The sequence below is a fragment of the Python bivittatus genome, unplaced genomic scaffold, assembly GCF_059951505.1.
Source record: "Python bivittatus isolate LINGU-HERP-01145 unplaced genomic scaffold, Pbiv_v1 ctg000330_np1212, whole genome shotgun sequence".
NCBI lineage: Eukaryota > Metazoa > Chordata > Lepidosauria > Squamata > Pythonidae > Python > Python bivittatus.
The window spans coordinates 62,415,996-62,433,451 of NW_028277058.1; the positions used below are offsets into that span (position 1 = coordinate 62,415,996).

At 52.4% G+C, this 17,456-nt stretch overlaps 1 protein-coding gene across 2 annotated transcripts; it reads left to right on the forward strand.

The window, feature by feature from the left end:
- Positions 1–1,368: 1,368 nt before the first annotated feature.
- CALU (calumenin) lies at positions 1,369–17,084 on the forward strand. 2 transcript variants are annotated; one of them, XM_088141469.1, is made up of 7 exons: positions 1,369–1,497; positions 5,592–5,831; positions 8,604–8,797; positions 11,596–11,762; positions 13,715–13,775; positions 14,081–14,280; positions 14,576–17,084. In XM_088141469.1, exons 2-7 carry the CDS (start codon positions 5,605–5,607, stop codon positions 14,678–14,680), a joined length of 954 nt encoding a protein of 317 aa, XP_087997595.1. In that variant the 5' UTR covers positions 1,369–1,497; positions 5,592–5,604; the 3' UTR covers positions 14,681–17,084. The 2 variants fall into 2 exon arrangements, with proteins under 2 accessions (XP_087997595.1, XP_087997596.1); XM_088141470.1 differs by lacking the exon at positions 8,604–8,797 and adding an exon at positions 8,861–9,054.
- The last annotated feature ends 372 nt before the right edge of the window (positions 17,085–17,456 follow it).

A 17,456-nucleotide genomic window follows, 5' to 3' on the forward strand; every position in this document is an offset into this window, starting at 1 on the left:
CTTGGGAATAGCTTCATGCCTGGCCGCGTGTTTCTAGACCAACAAAAGGCTTTCGTGAACTGTGGTTCATGGCAACTTGCAGCTCACAAAAGCTTCTAATAAAATGTCTTGGTCTGAAAAGGTCCTACGAGACCCATCCTGATTTTGGACTCCTGGAGACCAGTGTTTTCCAACCTCAGCCGCTTTAAGATGGGTGGACTTCAACTCCCAGAATTCCCCCAGAATTCTGGGATTTGAAGTCCACCCATCTTAAAGCAGGCTGCTGGGGAATTCTGGGAGTTGAAGTCCACCCATCTTAAAGTTGCCAAGGTTGACAAAACACTGCTTTAGACTAAAACCGCTCTCCTCCTCCAGTGGAGTTTACTACTGTCTCAGGTGCAGATCCTCAGGTGTCCAACGGAGAGCAACATGCCCAGCGAAACACCATTGCCATTACTCAGATGATGACATCATTTAAGGAATAGTTTGGCTTTTTCAAGCTCGGCACTCAGGAGAGAGAATTATTTTCCATAAATGAAAATGAAAGTAATCTCCTGATGTTAAGGAACGGGAAGGCATGTTTTTATTACCTATTTTTAATTATATTCAAAAACTGAGAAGGTAGAGCATGGTGCTTCTATATGATTTAGATTTAAGGAACAATCTTAAAAGAATTTCAAATCATCTTTCTCCTGCCTGTTTCCTCCCCCCTTCCATGGTCACTGTCCTTCGGTCACTGTCAGATAGGTAGGGTTTTTTTTAATTGTATCATGGGTGTAGTTTTGGGGTTATAATGCTCCGAAAAATAAAAAATGCACCACTGAGGTCATCCCGCCACGACATTGCACAGACGAGGGAAAGTACGTCAGGCCGTTTGCATCATGGCACCGCAGAGCCCCCTCCTCTATCTGCACACCCGGCAACAGGGTCTCTGTGGGGCCGGTGGCTCATCCGTGGGGCCGGCAGCCCGCTTTCAAGGATCCTCGGATTGCTTTTCCCGCGCACTGCAGAGGGTTGGGCTGGAGGATCCCGCAGGGTCAGGACCCAGATACTTCTTCAGCTTTTTTTCGCATTACGAAGACCTGATTGCCGCGGTGTGCGTCGTTACCCCAGCTTTCCACGGACGCGGACGACGGGCGCTCCCGACTCTCAATTCCCCACCAGCCCTTCCCCAGGGGCTCAAGCGGACGCAAACCCAGAACGATCCGCCGGAGTCGGGCCGCCCCAGCACCACCTCCCCGCCCTCCACCCACGCCGCTGCCACGCCGGCAAACGCGGGGCCGTGGCCAGCGAGCCGGCTTTTATACGTCCGCTCCGGGAAGGGGCGGGCCCGCTGGTCCTCCGGGAGCCAATCGGAGCCGCTCTGGCGACGTGAGCGTCCGCCGGCGCCGGCCTGGGCCGCCGTCACGTGGGCGCTCGGCTTGGCGGCTGCGCCTGCGCGGTTCCTCCCCTTCTCCGTCGTCCGCCGGCGAGGGCCGCCGCCGCTTCTCTCTGCCGCCGCCGCCGCCGTGGTGGACGGTACGCCGGGAGGGGCGGGCGCCGGCGGGGTGGTTTAGACTTCGTTTGGGCGGGGTGGGGCGCGGGGGGGCCTAATCAAAACCGCCCGCTCGCTCGGTGTCGAGGGCGGGGGACTATCCCTCCCATCGTCCCCGGCCGCGCGTGGCTGGGGGCGATGGGCGCTGCGGTCCCTCCCCCTCGCTCCTCCCCCAGGCAGGGCAGCCGGGGGGCCGCGAGGCGGCCGGGCAGCGCCGCCCTCGGCCAGCTCACCAGCCTGGCCGGCCTCCAGCCGCCCGCCCCGCCCTGGGCGCGAGGACTCCCGGCCCATCGTCCCCAGCGGGCGGGCGGGGCCGGAGCCCCCCTTTGGAAAGACCCCGCCTGCCCGTGGCAGCGCGGCTCGGTCTGGACGCGGCCGGCGGCGGCCCCGGGCCCTTGGAAGCCAGGGGAGGAGCAGTTGCGGGGACTGCTGGCTCCGGAGTCGGGGCCGGCAGAGCACCTCGGGCTGGCACGACTTGTCGGCGCTCCCCTGGCGGGGGGAGAGTCCGCTTGCGCTGGTCGCTGGGCCGGAAGAGGCCGGAGCCCTGATTCCCCGCCACTGCTCCGACGGCCCCTGGGCGGACTTTGGCCTCTCAGTCCAGACCGGGCAGGCGGAGAGGCCTCGCGGGTGGCGCTCGGGGGACCAGGCGGACAGGTGCGCGGCTTGGGCGGGTTTGCAGCGCTTGGCATCGCCCGAAGGCCAGCCGGACGCTCCGCGACCCCCCGCGAGGACCGCAGCGTGACCTCCGGTGTTCCCAATTCCTACATCTTGTTGGAGAGTTAACAAGGCGCGACGGCCGAGCGGATGGAGCACGCGCACGGCTCAAGGGTGGCCGCCTTCACACGGCTCTAAGGCCACTCGTGGCTGGGTTGCAGTCACACCCCGAAACCGTAATAGAATCCAATCCCGTTTTAACCCCCGGCGACGTGGGGGGAGAGCCTGCTAAGGGCTGCACTTCTAGGAAAATGAATGGCGTTCTCCTACTGACTACATTTTTAACAGTTGTGTTGTTTTTAATCACTTTGGTGGTCATGTTTGGGTTGTTTTGTGTATTGGTTTCTGAATGTTTCATTGTGTAAGCTGCCCAGAGTCACGGTAGTGAGATGGGTGGCTGTATTAAGCAAACAAACCTAGGCTAGTATGTTGGGTGAACCCAGGTCCTTTGCTGTGGAATCGCATACGCCCCTTCTGGAACCCGGTGCTATTCCGGGGACCGATCTCCATCCCCTTGCCTTCATGTTGACCTATGATGATTGTGGCACTGAATGCAATCCCTAAAATAGCACTGTGTAGTACAAAAGTAACCCACTGTCCTCATTGGTTTGGAAAGGTCTGTGACATTTGCAGTTGCACACGATATGGAGTTTATTGATACCAGAACACAATTCACCAAGGATCTTTTTGGGCGGTGCCCGTGCCCCTTGTCCTGAAGGGTGGCGGGAGTAAGCGTTGTCCGTGCAGAAATCTGAGGGGATGAGAGATGTTATAAATAGGTCAGAGCACTGGAAGGCAAACAGCCCTGTCAGGAGCAGGTGAAATGTGCGCAATTCCTTGGATAATATTAGTTGTGGGGCCCATTTGAGCGTCCTTCACCAACCTGCTGCCCTCTAACTGGGTCAGAACATAACATTAGCAGTGCCCTGCTGGATCAGACCCCTGGCCATCTAGCCAAATGGCCTGTTTTCATAGCAGCCGCCCAACTGCCCAAGGAAGCCACTTGTCCCCCAGCAGATGACCTTCAGAGGAAATCCCATGGCCGTCAGGGCGCTCAGCCCTTGATCCCCAGGACTCCCACGAATTGGTCGAAACTGTTTTTGAAGCCAGCCGAGCTAGTAGCTGGCACTGCATCTCATGGCAGTGAATACCAACACTGAATTACTGAAATATTTCCTTTTGTCTGTCCTGATTCTTCCAGGTTTCAGTTTCATTGGGTGACCTTTGGTTCAGTATTTTGGGAAGGGGAAAACAGCTTCTCCTTGTCCACTTGAGCCACGCCATTCATAATACTGCATACCTCTTCATGTCCTCTCTCATTCACCTCCTTCTGGACTGAAAAGCACCACGTGTCACAACCTTTCCTCATAAGGAAGCTTGTCCGGCCCCCTGATCATAAAACTACAAATCCCATCGTCTCCAGCAAACACGGGGTTGGGTGGAGATCCACATCAGGGGTGGGGAATGGATGCAGAGAGTGTCTCTCCTGGGAATCTTAAAAGCTCACTGGGCAGGTTCTCGCGACTTGCTTGACTTGGTGACTGAGTGAACTCACTTTCTCTGTTCACCCATTTCACAGGCTTACTGAATGGCCTGGATTCGCACAACATACTAAGCCACAGAAGACAGAGTCCTGGTTAATACTAACCAGAGCTTAGCACAGCCTGTGGATATAGGTCATTATTCCATCTGGTGAAATGTGTTTTGTGTGTAAAGGCAGTCACTACGGCTTCCTCTCGGTTTTTTTCCCTGGGCTTTTCCTGCTGGGTGGAGCTGTGAACACTCCAAAGAGAAACTGCCTCATTTTACACTCAAAGCTGTTGAAATTCCAGAAGGGTGAGCAAACCATGCGTTACCATGCCATTTGCAGTCATTTGTAGCATACGTGAAATCCAGTTGGTATATTGCTTGGGATCCCCTGTCCCCCCCACCCATATCTCTAATGTTACTCAGGATGTCTGTCTGTCTGTCTGTCTGTCTATCTGTGGTTTTATAATGTCAGGGAAAGGTTTAACCGTTTTAAGCCAAGTAAGTTTCTTTGCACAACAACACCTGTTGGAATACATCTAATTTATATCCTCTCTTTCCTCAAGAAACTCGTGGCCCACATACAACTCTTTCCTCCCTAATTTCCCCCTACAACAACAAGTCTTATGAGATAGGACTAAGACAGAGTGACTTGAATTGGGTCTCCCTGTTCCACACCATACTAGGTTCTTTTTTTTAATTATTTTTAAGGAAATCTGAACCATGTTGTAAGCCATATAATTGTTTGGGAGGTAATTACCTTATGGGAAATTATCTTTTTTCCTTCTCGTTTAAATGTTTTAAAAGTATAATTTATAAATTAATGTCATCCGATTTACAGTTACTGAAATGAATGGGAAACCTGTAAGTTCATTCTTTCCCCATCACTTTCTGAAAGAGGTACTGTAGAGAGAATAACTTGATTGTGTCTTTATTCTTTAAAAAAAAAAAAATGGTCTGCAGGGAGTGAAGCTTATTCAGGAAATAATGCTGTAGTAATTCCAGAAGGACGTATCTGATTCTGCTGGATGCCTCTTTAAGGGTAATGAACCTGCCAATAGCCCTCAATTGGTAGAGTGTCTGGGGCACGTTCAGGAAATCATTCATTCCATCCAGCCTACAAGGCCTGTCTAAATGGAGAAAATGTTACTGGTCTTAAGGGAGCAGGAAGTTAAGCTGCAGGGGAGCTAAAGAAGGAAGGCATAGCCTGCTGGAAGGAAGGCCATGGAGTAAATGATGCGTGGGGAAACAGGATAATAAAAAAACAGGATGCAAGTTGAAGAAATTTAATTAGCTCTGTGTCTCTGCTTTCCCTCATCTTCTGCCTCCTGATGGAGGACACACTATCAGCAGTAGACTGTGGGGAGTGAATTCCATAGTGATAACAAGGAATCAGCCAAATTTGGCCCAGCTTTCCCTGAATCGAGTCCATCTGGCGGTGCATTGAAGATATTTGCAAACGAGGTGCCTCTTGGGGGCAGGCGTCTCTTTCCAAGTGCCAGATGGATGATTTGCAGGGAGTAGCAGCTGGTCAGTTCCATCTAGCTTGACCCAGCATTGTCCTACTGAAAGTTAATATGTACCCAGCTAGACTGAGTGCAAATTGTGCCTGCCAGAAGTTGGGAGACCCAGGGACTGATGGCCCATTCAACATGCTGCGGCCAGACTCCTATCGCTTTGTGAAAAGGTAGACTCAGAAAGTCTTCCGAGGTGGTGATTCTGGAGCTAAGGTCCTTTTCCTCATGTGGAAGCGTCTTGGGGAAGCCCAGAAAGGTGGCTCTGGGGGTGCCCCCAGTTTAAAGTAATGAACTTAATTTCTGCTGCTTGAATTCCTCAGGGCATCAATCACCATGGTGTTGGGTGTTCAGCAAGTCGTAGGATACCTTGCCCTGTGGGCACTTTGCGCCCTGAGCAAACCCACAGAGAAGAAGGACCGCGTCCACCACGATCCTCAGCTGAGTGACAAGGTCCACGATGATGCCCAGAACTTTGATTATGACCATGATGCCTTCCTGGGGGCTGATGAGGCCAAGACCTTTGACCAGCTGACTCCAGAAGAGAGCAAAGAGAGATTGGGGTAAGAGAAGATTGGGCTCTGTGCGTGCGAGAGGCAGTGCTCTGAACTGAGTTTAGCTCCGGAATGTGAGCATCTTGATGTTCCCTTTGGCTGGATGTCTTTGGTTTCCAGAATGATGTTCCAGAGGGGCGTCTGGCTCTCCTAGGAGGCAGTTTCCTTAACGTTCCCCAGCCCTGTCCTAACTAAGCATCACACGTTGCTTGTCATGAAAGTGGGGGGACGACTTCACTTCTGCTCCAAAGCTCTCTTTCGCATATTCCACCACATCTAGTTTCTTTGCTCTTTTTCAGACTGAAATCATAATTCTGCCTCCATTTTCCCAAGGGTAAACCCTGTGGAATTAAAGTGGTTTTCCCTCCAGTTAGTATGAACTAGACAACCCGTGACCCGCTGGATCATCCTTTCAGAGATATTTCCTTACCTAAACAGAAAAACAGAATGACCACGGGCAGGCAAAAAAACAGTGGGAGCAGGAACGACTTCCGGCATCCTGCCGGCTTCCCCATTGACTTTGCTTGCGGGAAGCTGGCAAGGAGCATTGGAAACCCCTCCTCCTCCTCCTCCTCCTCCTCCTCCTCCTCCTCCTCCTCCTCCGACCTGTGGAACTACCTGCCACTTGGCACAAAGGGAGCCATGGACCACAAGGAAAACTGCACTCCCGCTCTCCATTCTGGCGTGTCCCCAAGGGCCTCCTCCCTCTAAGGAGGAAGAGGGCTCACCCGTCAACCGCCGACGCCCCCCAGCCAGCCCTACCTCGCCAGCAGGCATCCAAGTCGCTCCCTTGTCCTTCCCTCACTGCCCACCACCGTTCAGAGATTTCAGATTTTGGCCTCGGTTCCAAAGCAGCCAATCAGTTGGGTGCAAGGGACAGAGGAAGGCAGAAAGAGGTCAGGGATATGCCCCTTCCGTCTTCCCTTGTGCCATGCAACCTATGGGTTTCTGGGAATTGTAGTTGGACGGCGTGGCAGTGTTGGAGCAGCCACATCTTTGCCAAATTTCAGTCCCATGGGAGTCATGGGTCCCAGATTTTGGACGCGTTCTGTAAGTTAGCCCATTTGAGGTACCTTGGTTCAAAAATCGTTGCCCTACGATGCACCGTTTCACCCAGCTGAAGGTTACAGACATGAGAGTTTTAGTAAGTATGTAGATAGCTCTGGCCTTGGTTTCTTCGAAACCTGGGCAACTCATCTGTTAGTTTGCCTTAAGAGCTGATGCAAGCTTAATAAAGTAAATACTGTGATAATAAAAGGATAGCAGAGACCAAGACGTTGGTGCTTTCTTCCTTGTCCTATTTGTTTGAGCCCACTCAAATAGGGGCTTGGTATGCACCTTGGGGAGAGTAGCAGTATCTTAATGTGTGTTAATCCCTTTGGTTTTATTGCAGTGGCTCGTGAGGGGGCCAGAACAAAGCAGTGACTTTGATAGGGCCCTCTGGTGCACGAGGGGAAAGGCCCTCCCTTCCTCTTCCCTGGTCCCAAGTGTCAAGTCACAGGAGTGACAACTGTGGTTATATTTGGCTCTGCATTCTGATGCTTCTGTTGCTCCAGAGCTGCAGGGTGGGGAGGGGAGAGACAGAATCACTGGCTTTTGAGTCTGCTCTGCATTCAGCTCTTCCAAATTTATCACCTGGGCCAATAGAGAGAGAAACTCCCTGCAGATCAAACTTCCTAGTTTTGGATTAAGCTATAACACACACGCACACACATACACACACTGCTGCTTATTCAGCCTTTTATTAAGATGGGGGCTCTTTAGTGAATCGGGGATTGGCTGGAGAGCTTTGCGTCCTCGTGGATGCTCCCGCAGTTGCTGCTGCTTGCAACCTGCCTCTTGCTGGCAGAGCCATGAAAGTCACAGCCCTGTAGATCCGCTGGGAAGGCTGCAGCCCAGGCCGGGAGGCTATTCCTTCTTTTCCAGGACACTTCTCCAGCTTTCAGGGAAATGCCATCGGGGGTAAGAGGAATCGGGGCCAAAACCCATGGGCCAGCTTGCCCCAGAGGCCACCCCTTGTCCCTGCCTGCTTGGGCACAGCTGGCAGAGTATTTTGGGGAGGGGATGTTCTGCTGCGGGAAGCGCTGCAGGACTGACTCTGGATTGGGCTGGGTAGGCTGTGCGGCTCTCTGGACCTCCTCCAGAATCCCCTCCTCACAACCTTCCCTTATGGGTTGCATTTCAGTTCAGGCCTCCCTGACATGCTCCAATCTCAGCAGAGCCGTGCAGGTGGGCAGCTCTCCTGCGGATCACACAGTGAGACGAAAATCTGACACCCCAGCCCGAAAGCTTTTGACCTGGCACCAGGTGTCAGGGCTAAAAGGGGCTCGCTTGACAAACGGTGCAAAACCTGAATCCCCCCTCCCTGCTGTTCCTCCAACCCCACCCCGAAGCTGCTTCCTCATGAAGCTGTTTCACCTTCCTTTTCCACCTCCATATTGCAGGTGAGGGGTCGCTAAGTGTGGCATCTTGGAAGGGTGCTGTTCAAGCTTGCGAAAGATGTGGTTTGTCCATAGGATTGGGTGCCATGGGAAGGAAATCTCCCAGAACATGTTGCCTATAGATTCCGGAAGGGACATATGCCCCATCCCCGGGGGAGTGCCAGCTGGACGGTGCTAACCCTCCCCCTTTCACTCTCTTGTGGGTTATTGCAATTAAACTGGTCTTTGGGTGTCTGGTCTTCTGGGCCCGTGGCTCTTCCCAGCTCCCCACTCTCCGTGCGTTCCCCCCACAAACGCCCGCCTTCTCCTGCTCTTAATTCTTTTTCTGCATTTCCCACAGAAAGATTGTAAGTAAAATAGATGAAGACAAGGACGGGTTTGTAACAGTGGAAGAGCTAAAAGCCTGGATTAAGTTTGCCCAAAAGCGCTGGATTTACGAGGATGTAGAGCGCCAGTGGAAGGGGCACGACCTCAATGGGGACGGTCTGATTTCTTGGGAGGAGTATAAAAATGCCACCTACGGCTACGTCTTAGGTAGGTCTCACGATGAGAGCTGTGCGGAGGCTGCCCCTTGAATCTTGCTGTTTTGTCTTGTAGAATGATTGTAGCTAAAATAGACACGGATAAGGATGGGTTTGTGACCGAGGGGGAGCTGAAGGACTGGATTAAGAAGGCGCAGAAGAAGTACGTGTTTGACAATGTAGCGCGCCAGTGGCAGGAGTATGACATGAATCAAGATGGCTTGATCTCCTGGGATGAGTACAGGAACGTGACCTATGACACTTACCTGGGTAAGGGGCGAGTGGGTGCAGCTGTGCTGGGAAACACTGATCTCCTATCGACGAAGCAGAAGGGAGGGTGGTCCTGGGAGTCAGGCAGAGGCTGGATAGTCATCTGTTGGGGATGGCGTAGTGGATCCTGCAGGGGGGCTCGCAAGGGTCATGCCGGGCCCGTCCTTTGAGCCGGGCGCTTCCTGCTCTCCTTTTAGAGCGGGATATTTGAGTGCCCAGTCGTCGGCAAATTCAGATCAGTGCTGCAGAGAAATGCTGCTGGGGAAGCGTGGTGGGTCAGGCTTCATACTCTGCAGCCATCCTGCTGAACGGTTCCTGCCGAGAGCTGTTCTTTCCCCTCCATTGGGGCTGTGGAGTGAGAAGGTTCACCCAGTGCAGGGACCTTTGGGGGCTCCTGTTTTCTGACTGACAGATTCCGCACTCAGCGCCCCACTGACCAGAAGGGTGTCCTGGGTCTGCGGTGTGGCACCATGGACACGCTCATCTGAGAGGAGATCTAGGCTGAGGGCATAGGGCCAAGCTTATTTGCTGAAAGATCTCTTCTAGTGGCAGCATGCCAATGGCTGCCAACCCTCCCTTGCCTAAGAGCCCAGTAAAATCCTGTTGGTAGCATGTCAGTAGAGCAGCGTTTCCCAACTTCGGCCACTTGAAGATGTGTGGACTTCAACTCCCAGAATTCCACAGCCAACATGCTGGCTATGGAATTCTGGGAGTTGAAGCCCACACATCTTCAAGTGGCCGAAGTTGGGAAATGCTGCTGTAGAGATAGTTTCGGAACATTGGTTTCCTCATGTGCAGCTGTGAGCATTATTTTTAAGGCATCCTCTGGTTTGGATTTTGTTAAGGGATCCAGGGAGTAGTTTTTTTTCAGACTGGCTCTCTTTAGTTGGCCGGGCCAGTTGGGCGTCCTTCAGCCCAACTGCAGACTTACATTTTATCGTGTGCAGATATACTTTGTCCTTGGCCTGACCTTTGTGAGGTCACATAATCGGAAGAGAAGTGGCAAGCATTCCCAAAGGAGGTGCATCCCCAAAGGAGATACAGTAGTCCTCGCTTAACGACCACAATAAGGACTGGAAAATTCGTTGTTAAGTGAGCCACGCCCGATTTTATGACCTTTTTTGCTGTGGTCATTAAGCGAATCACTGTGGCTGTTAAGCAAATCATGTGGTTGTTGAGTGACTCATGCAGTTCCCCATTGATTTTGCTTGCTGGAAGCAGGCTGGGAAGTTTGCAAATGGCAATCACATGACCCTGGGACGCTGCAACTGTTGTAAGTGTGAACTGGTTGCCAAGCGCCCAGATCGTGATCATGTGACTACTGGGGTGCTGCGACTGTTGTAAGTTCGAGGACTGGTTGTAAGTCCCTTTGTTCAGTGTCGTAACTTCAAAGGGTCACTAAACAAACGGTTCTTAAGTGAGGACTACCTGTATGCTTCATAAAGTTAGAAAGACCCTTTCCAGAAATCTAAAAACTGATACTGGTTTAATCATCCAGTAAAGTCTGATGAGTCTCTCACCGACAAAGCTTTCCATTTACACTTCCTGATTCTAGAGCGTTTAAGCTGGCAAATGAGCCGCATCGATTGCTTTGTAACGTATGGGTCAATGGATCAGCTTTCGTTTGGATACAGGACGGAAAGGTTTCCCATCTGGGTCAGATGGCGACTTGTTCAAAACAAAACTGCCGGGGCTGAAACATTTCAAAATAGAGCTCGGCCAGCAGAGCTAAGGAGCACTCTGCCCATAATCCTGGACCTCAATGAACCCAGACTCTGGAGTCTGGGGAGGGGCAGGGGCGGTGCATGCTTGAAAAAGGCAGTGCTTCTGTTGCAGGGTGGTGGCCATCACCTTGATGGTTTGTAGGCACCCCCCCGCAGGTGCCCCTGGGGAGGGAAGTGAGGGTCACCATGCCACTGCAGCCTTGATTTTGCAGTACCAAGTCAAACGAGTGTTTATAGGGTAGGACAAATGGTCAGGGATACCTGCGGGGGGGGGGGTCAAAAAAGTCAAGGTGGCAGCCACAGCCACGTGATCGTGTGAGGCGTGCCCTGCTGGATTGGACCGCGGCCCATCTCGTCCAACAGCCTGTTCTCGCAGTGGCCAACCAGCTGCCCAAGGAAGCCCGCCAGTCCCCCAGCAGGTGGCCTCCAGAGGCAGTCTCACAGTCCTGGACCCCCAGGACTTCCATCAGTCGGTCCAGCCCTTTCTTGAAGCCGGCCAAGCGGGTAGCCAGCGCCACATCTCGTGGTAGAAAAGGGGTGGGGCTTTGCGTGCACGGTTGGGCTGTCATCTTGGCTTTCTGACACCTCTGCAGATGGCTGAGACCTGGCCCCCTTGGCGGCTCCCTGTTCTGGGTGAGCAGATTTTGGGGCGGCTCAGTGTGGCCAGATAGATCTCCCTTGCCCCTTTAGTTCCTGTGCCTCTCCCGGGAGTTTGACCTACCGGGTTTGCTAGGCCTGGATGTGCAACTTTGGAGCCACCGTAAGGTTGAATGGTGGGGCAGCGACCCTTCCGTGACCCCCTGCCTTTGCCATCCAGATGATCCGGACCCGGACGACGGCTTCAATTACAAACAGATGATGGTGCGGGATGAGCGGAGGTTCAAAATGGCCGATAAGGACGGGGACCTGATTGCAACCAAGGAGGAATTCACGGCTTTCTTGCACCCTGAAGAATACGAGTACATGAAAGACATCGTCGTGCAGGTGGGTTGCGTAATCCCCGGGCACTGTCGGAGCAACGCGTTATTTATTGCCTGGTTTTTATTTATTAACTTCCTGATGTTTACGTGCCACCCACAAGGACACCAGGGCCACCATGGGCAGTGCCCAGGAACTGGAGGGAGGGAGGGAGGGGTGTGCCCGCAGCGTCCTAAAGTGGCAGGAGGAGCCAGACAGGTGGCAGCAGCTTTGTCAGTGATGCAGGCTGCTGGTGTCCCTGGCAGAAATTGTGTTGGGAGAAGAAGGAAACAGAACGGCCAACCTCAGGCTGAGGGTGAGAGGAAGGCCAGTCGCGAAGGCGTCGCTGGAAATAGGGGTTCCAGTGCCCATCTGTGCCACAGTGAGTGGGATGGCAGGAAGAGCCTCTGGGCCCTGCTACTGCTGCTACTTCTAATCGTGAAAACGCCACCTGCTTCTTTTGGCTGGGGGATCAGGAAGGGGCACCGCAGGGTTAGGGTGCAAGTTGGGCTCCTAGCTGGCACAAGATTGGTGCTGCGCGCTTTCTGCATTAAACTGGGCGCTGTTTAAAGCTGGGTCTTAATCTTTAGAGCCCTAAGCGGGACTCTCTGTAGGAGGGCTTCTCCATTAAGGGCCTCTGTGGCTGTTCAGGTCTGCGGGCGAGCTCTTTCGGACAGAGGCGCCTCTTGGTACGTTCGGGTTTGGTTTTACATGGGCGTTCTGCGTGCTCCTCTTCTCTCTCTTTCAATTGCTTTGGTTTTATTACGCCCAGCACCAGGAGTCATCTGGAATCAGGCGTTTTTAAATAATAATAGTTTATTAAATTATATATGCCACCTGACTCCCAGTGACTCTGGGCGGTTTAGAAACATATATGTCATAACAAATAAACAAAATCTGTCTGCACGTGGAGGAGGACTTCCAGCTTCCCTTCCCTTGTTCCCCAGGCTTTTAATTGTTCATTCGTGTTGCTCTTGTTTTCATTTGCATCTTCGATTTTTTTCCCTTTGCTTCTGTGCTGGGGTTTGTGTGTTTCACATTGTGTTCAGCGTCAGCTGCATTGAGGTCCCAAAGCAAATAGAAAGATGGGATACAGGTGAAATGAATCCTAATGTTTAATTAGGGTGTTTAATTGTTGTACGCCGCCCAGAGTCACCTTGTGTGAGATGGGTGGCTATATAAATATGATAACGCCCTTGTTATCTCCCAGATAGACTACTGTATGCGCTCTACATGGGGCTACCCTTGAAGAGTATCCGGAAGCTTCAGCTGGCCCAGAATGCAGCCGCGCCGGCTATTTTTGGAGCCCCAAGGAGGGCCCATGTAATGCCTCTGCTCCGCGAGCTGCATTGGGTACCAGTTTGCTTCTGGGTCCAATTCAAGGTGTTGGTTATCACCTTTAAAGCCCAACATGGCATGGGGCCAGGTTACTTAAGGGACCGCCTCTCCCCTATGACTTCAACCCGTCCCACCTGATCACACAGAGAGGGCATGCTTCGGACCCCCTCAGTGAAAGAACTTCGACTGGGGGCCCAGAAGGCGGGCCTTCTCTGCGGTAGCCCCCGCTCTTTGGAACATCCTGCCCCCGGAGGTGTGATTGGCCCCCTCACTCCTGGCCTTCCGAAGGGCCTTGAAGACCTGGTTCTGCCACCTGGCCTGGGGTGGGGTGGGAATACCCCAAGCATGGGGATGACTAGCCCCATAGAGGCCTTCTGTCTTCAGCCTCAGATTTTTTATCCTCTTGGACTCTCCTTCTCCTTTTTAGTAATGTTTTTAATTAACGTTTTATGTATTTATATCTATTTATGTTTTTAATGTTTGTTGTGAATCACCCAGAGTTCCCCCACTGGGGGAGATGGGTGGTTGAAAAATTAAATAAACAAAATAAATAAATAAATAAATAAATAAATAAAAATAATAATGCTAAATAAATAAATAAATAAATAAAAATAATAATGCTGCCCCCAACTTCTCAACAGGAAACAATGGAGGATATCGATAAGAATGGAGACGGATTCATTAATTTGGAAGAATACATCGGTGAGCTCTGGGCACATCCTGCCTTAGTCCGTGCACACACATGCGCCCCCCCCCCCCCGGTGGCTGCTGGTTGCTAGACCACAGGAAGGGCCAGAGAGCATTCACTGGCTTGAGCTGAGGGGAGCATTCCCCAGTGTGTTCCCACGAAGCCTGTGGGAATGTCCTGGGTTGCTTCCGCCCAACTGAATGATAAAACTGGGTATTTTGTGGTTCAACTTATTTGAGAAATATAACCCCAATAGAGGTCAGGAAGGCCCGGGCCAAACTCTTTCAGAATTCAGAGGCTCCTTGGGCTTCCTCCACAGGTGACATGTATAGCCACGACGGGGACACAGAAGAACCCGAGTGGGTGAAGACGGAGCGAGAACAGTTTCTGGAGTTCCGGGACAAGAACCACGATGGGAAGATGGACACAGAGGAAACCAAAGACTGGATTCTCCCCTCCGACTACGACCACGCTGAGGCCGAAGCTCGGCACCTGGTTTACGAGTCGGATCAGGACAAGGTGAGACGTCTCCTCCTGGGGAATGTGGGGACCCGCCTGTAGTCCATGCTTTTCCTGTGAGCTGAACGAAGACGAGGAAAGGCCATTGCTGCTCCTTCGGAGAAGGAAATGGGAACCAGGCTGCAGGTCTGCCCATTTCAGTAGGGCTCCTCGGTATTGAGTGCCCCATAGGAAGATCAGCGGGAGCAGCGCAGGTGTGCGTGTCCCCCGTTGGGACGGGTCTCTCTAGGCCAGGCAGGGGGTTGGCGGGGGCTCGGGGCCGGCCTTTCACCGTTGGGCTCCGTTCCTTTTCCAGGACGGCAAACTCACCAAAGAAGAAATCGTGGACAAGTACGACTTGTTTGTGGGCAGCCAGGCAACGGACTTTGGCGAAGCCTTAGTACGGCACGACGAATTCTAAGCCGGGGAGCCCTCTTTGTTAAGGAAAAAGAGGGGGAAAGCTGTTGTTTTTACTGTTCCAGGAGTAACACAAGAAATACTCACTATCAAGACTCAATTTCAGCCAACAATGGGGGGGGGGAACGTACCACCACCCCCACCACCCCCCATTGGTCCCATCCTTCCTGCTTTTCTTTCTCCCCTAGAGGTCAGTATTCTGAAAAGTAGCTTTCGGTTGAAACCCCAGGGTTTGCTTTTTTAAATAGACTTGCATGTTCTTTTATGTCTAACAAGTTCAGTTTATTTTTGTATTATTTTTGTTCCGTGTGAAATGAAGAATGCATATCCTGAAGCGCTGGGCCTATCGGGACTGCCCTCTCCCCACTTTTTAACGGCGTGTTGAGCTACAGAGTTAAGATAGCAGAAGGCCAGAGAACAAGAACGGCCGAGGGAAACAAATGTGTGGCGGGGTGGGGCGGGGCGGGGAGCTGCACGAGAAGACCTTTTGTTCTTCGTCTTCCGCCTGACTCGAAAAGCCCAGCGGAGAATTTTGTCAGCTCTCGGTGCCCATTCGGCTTCTCTGTTCAACGCAGGAGGTGTCCCCACGTCAAAGGGTCCAGGGGCCTCGACTAGGCCTGCCCGTGCGGCATCTCCTTCAATTCAAGTATCCAGGTTCCTCCAGGGGAGTGTCCTGCTCCTCAGCTTCTCCCCCACCCCCAAGTTGCGTCATTTTTAGGATCTTCTGTGCAGAAACTGAGTTGCTAGCGATGGACAAGCTGCAGTTCGGGTTCTTTCCCTGGGACCCCTCTGTACAATATACAAGCTGGTCATCTCTGCTTTTTCCGCCCCAGGCTAAATTTGCTGCTCACGAGATGATCCAGAGGAGCGGCGGAACTGGGGCCATCCCTGCGTTGAAGTAGCCAAAGCCTCACCTAGACGGCAATCCCTTAAAATAGGGTAGTGGGTGAACCCTCAGTTTGTCTTCAGGCTCAGAACAAGAGGGGGCTGCCCTAAGCACACCTGGAAATCCTGCAGTTTTGAAGTGCCTTTTTCATAAAAGCCAGTTTCCCCAACGAAGGGGGGCATGGTGTAAAACGTGCTCCTGACATGAACGCAGAGAAGTGTGCTCCTAAAATGAATACGCCTCTCTTCCTTCAGGGCTTTCCCCAGCTGCGTTGCCTCGGTGGATGCTAGGAGCCCCCGGCCCCCTAGTCTGTCAGGGCAGGTCCTTCCCTTGCTTGAGACCGCCACCTCTTTTGCGCTTCGATTCCAGGAAGGATACAGTGTCCCGTCTGCATCTTTTCACCATGATATTTGGCAGATAAGTGCTTTACATCGTGGCCACATTTCCTTACGCTTCCCTGTTTGCTGCCCGTTTGCAAAGACTGCTGGACGAGTTGTGTAGCTCTATGGAATTGGTTTAAACTGGGGGCTGCGTTGTTTGTTCAGGTCTATCCCATCCAGAATGGCTCATTCCTTGTGAGCGTTTGCCTATGAAACCTGCTTGTTTTCCTTGCGAGACGCAAGTGAGAGCCATTTCCTGGTTGCACAGGCCGGTATGATCTCTCCAGGCTCGCTTCCCACCCCCCCACCCCCCGGCTGCCTTACGGTAATCATGAATTCCTTAGCAAGGCTTTCTGTGTGCAACCCCACTGATTGCCGAGGGTGAAGGCTTGAAGCAGTATTACTTCCTGTTAATTTCGAATCCCCTTGGTGCAGTGGCAAGGAAGATTCCCCGTGATAATACTAACAGCCCAGCGTTCTAGCCAAGAAGTCGCCAGAACTGTATGGGGGGCGGCTGGCGGCCGACCAGAACGCGGCTTTGGCTTTGATAGGAGTTGGCTGAAGCGACCTTTTTCGGCACGGTTACGCGCAGGGAAGGAGATGGGACCCCGGAGCAAGGGAGCAGCTGGCAAGGCAGTGGCAAAGCAGGAGATGGGCTGACCAGGTGTTTCTCCACCCTGGAGTTGCCCCCGTAATAGGGCTCGGCTTGCCGTGGGCGTTTTTACAATCTCGGCCAGAGCGCGTGCAACCCACGGGGCCCTTCAGCAAATTTGCCCAGCTTGCGAAAAGGGCCCATTACTTCAGAGAGGGTTGACCTCAGCTTTGAAAACTGGGCCCACAATTCTGGGTTTCAGTGTGCTGCTGTGCAGGTTTGTGCAAAATTAGTCTCACCTTACAGCTAACGGGCAGGTTTGGGGCTGACTAAAATGTGTCTCGTTTTTATAATCTTCGAGGTGCTCCTTTCTCAACGTTCTTCCCGTTATTCAAATAGATGTAAAGCTGATGGTGAAAGAAAGAAAATCACTTCCCTTCCCAGTTCTTCATTGCCCATCTTTTGAGGAGGCTTTCTTATAGACCATCCGTGGAGTTTTATATAATGTACAACACACAAATGGTGTCTTAATAAAACTGTTTACATCCTTCCTGACGTCTCATATGTTGTGTTGTTCGAGTATGTGCGTCTGATCTGGCTTCCCTAATGCTGCTTCACGTGTGGACAGAAAGGGTCCAGCTGCAACTTATTTCTGTGGGGTCAGTTAAGGTACTTCTCAGAAGCCCCTCACCAGGAGAGAAGCAGAATCTTACCCTCCCATGGACGTTTCCCAGCAACTGGGGTTTAGAGACGTCTGACAACCGTTGTGCGTGCGGGGGGATCCTGTAAGGCTTCCTGGAGGACTGGTAATGGATCCCAGGCACAGGATGGCCCAGGGCTGGGGCAGCTTTGCAGGGCTGACATGTAAGTTTACTAAAGCTGTTCACTCTTGGAAAGTGACTTGGAAGGGATGCTTTGGACC

Excerpts from the sequence above, each read along its gene's own strand:
- CALU (XM_088141469.1), top strand. The coding sequence starts at position 5,605 with ATGGTGTTGGGTGTTCAGCAAGTCGTAGGATACCTTGCCCTGTGGGCA. Across the intron at positions 13,776-14,080 it reads TAATTTGGAAGAATACATCG|GTGACATGTATAGCCACGAC; the intron begins GTGAGCTCTGGG and ends CTTCCTCCACAG. Across the intron at positions 14,281-14,575 it reads ACGAGTCGGATCAGGACAAG|GACGGCAAACTCACCAAAGA; the intron begins GTGAGACGTCTC and ends TTCCTTTTCCAG.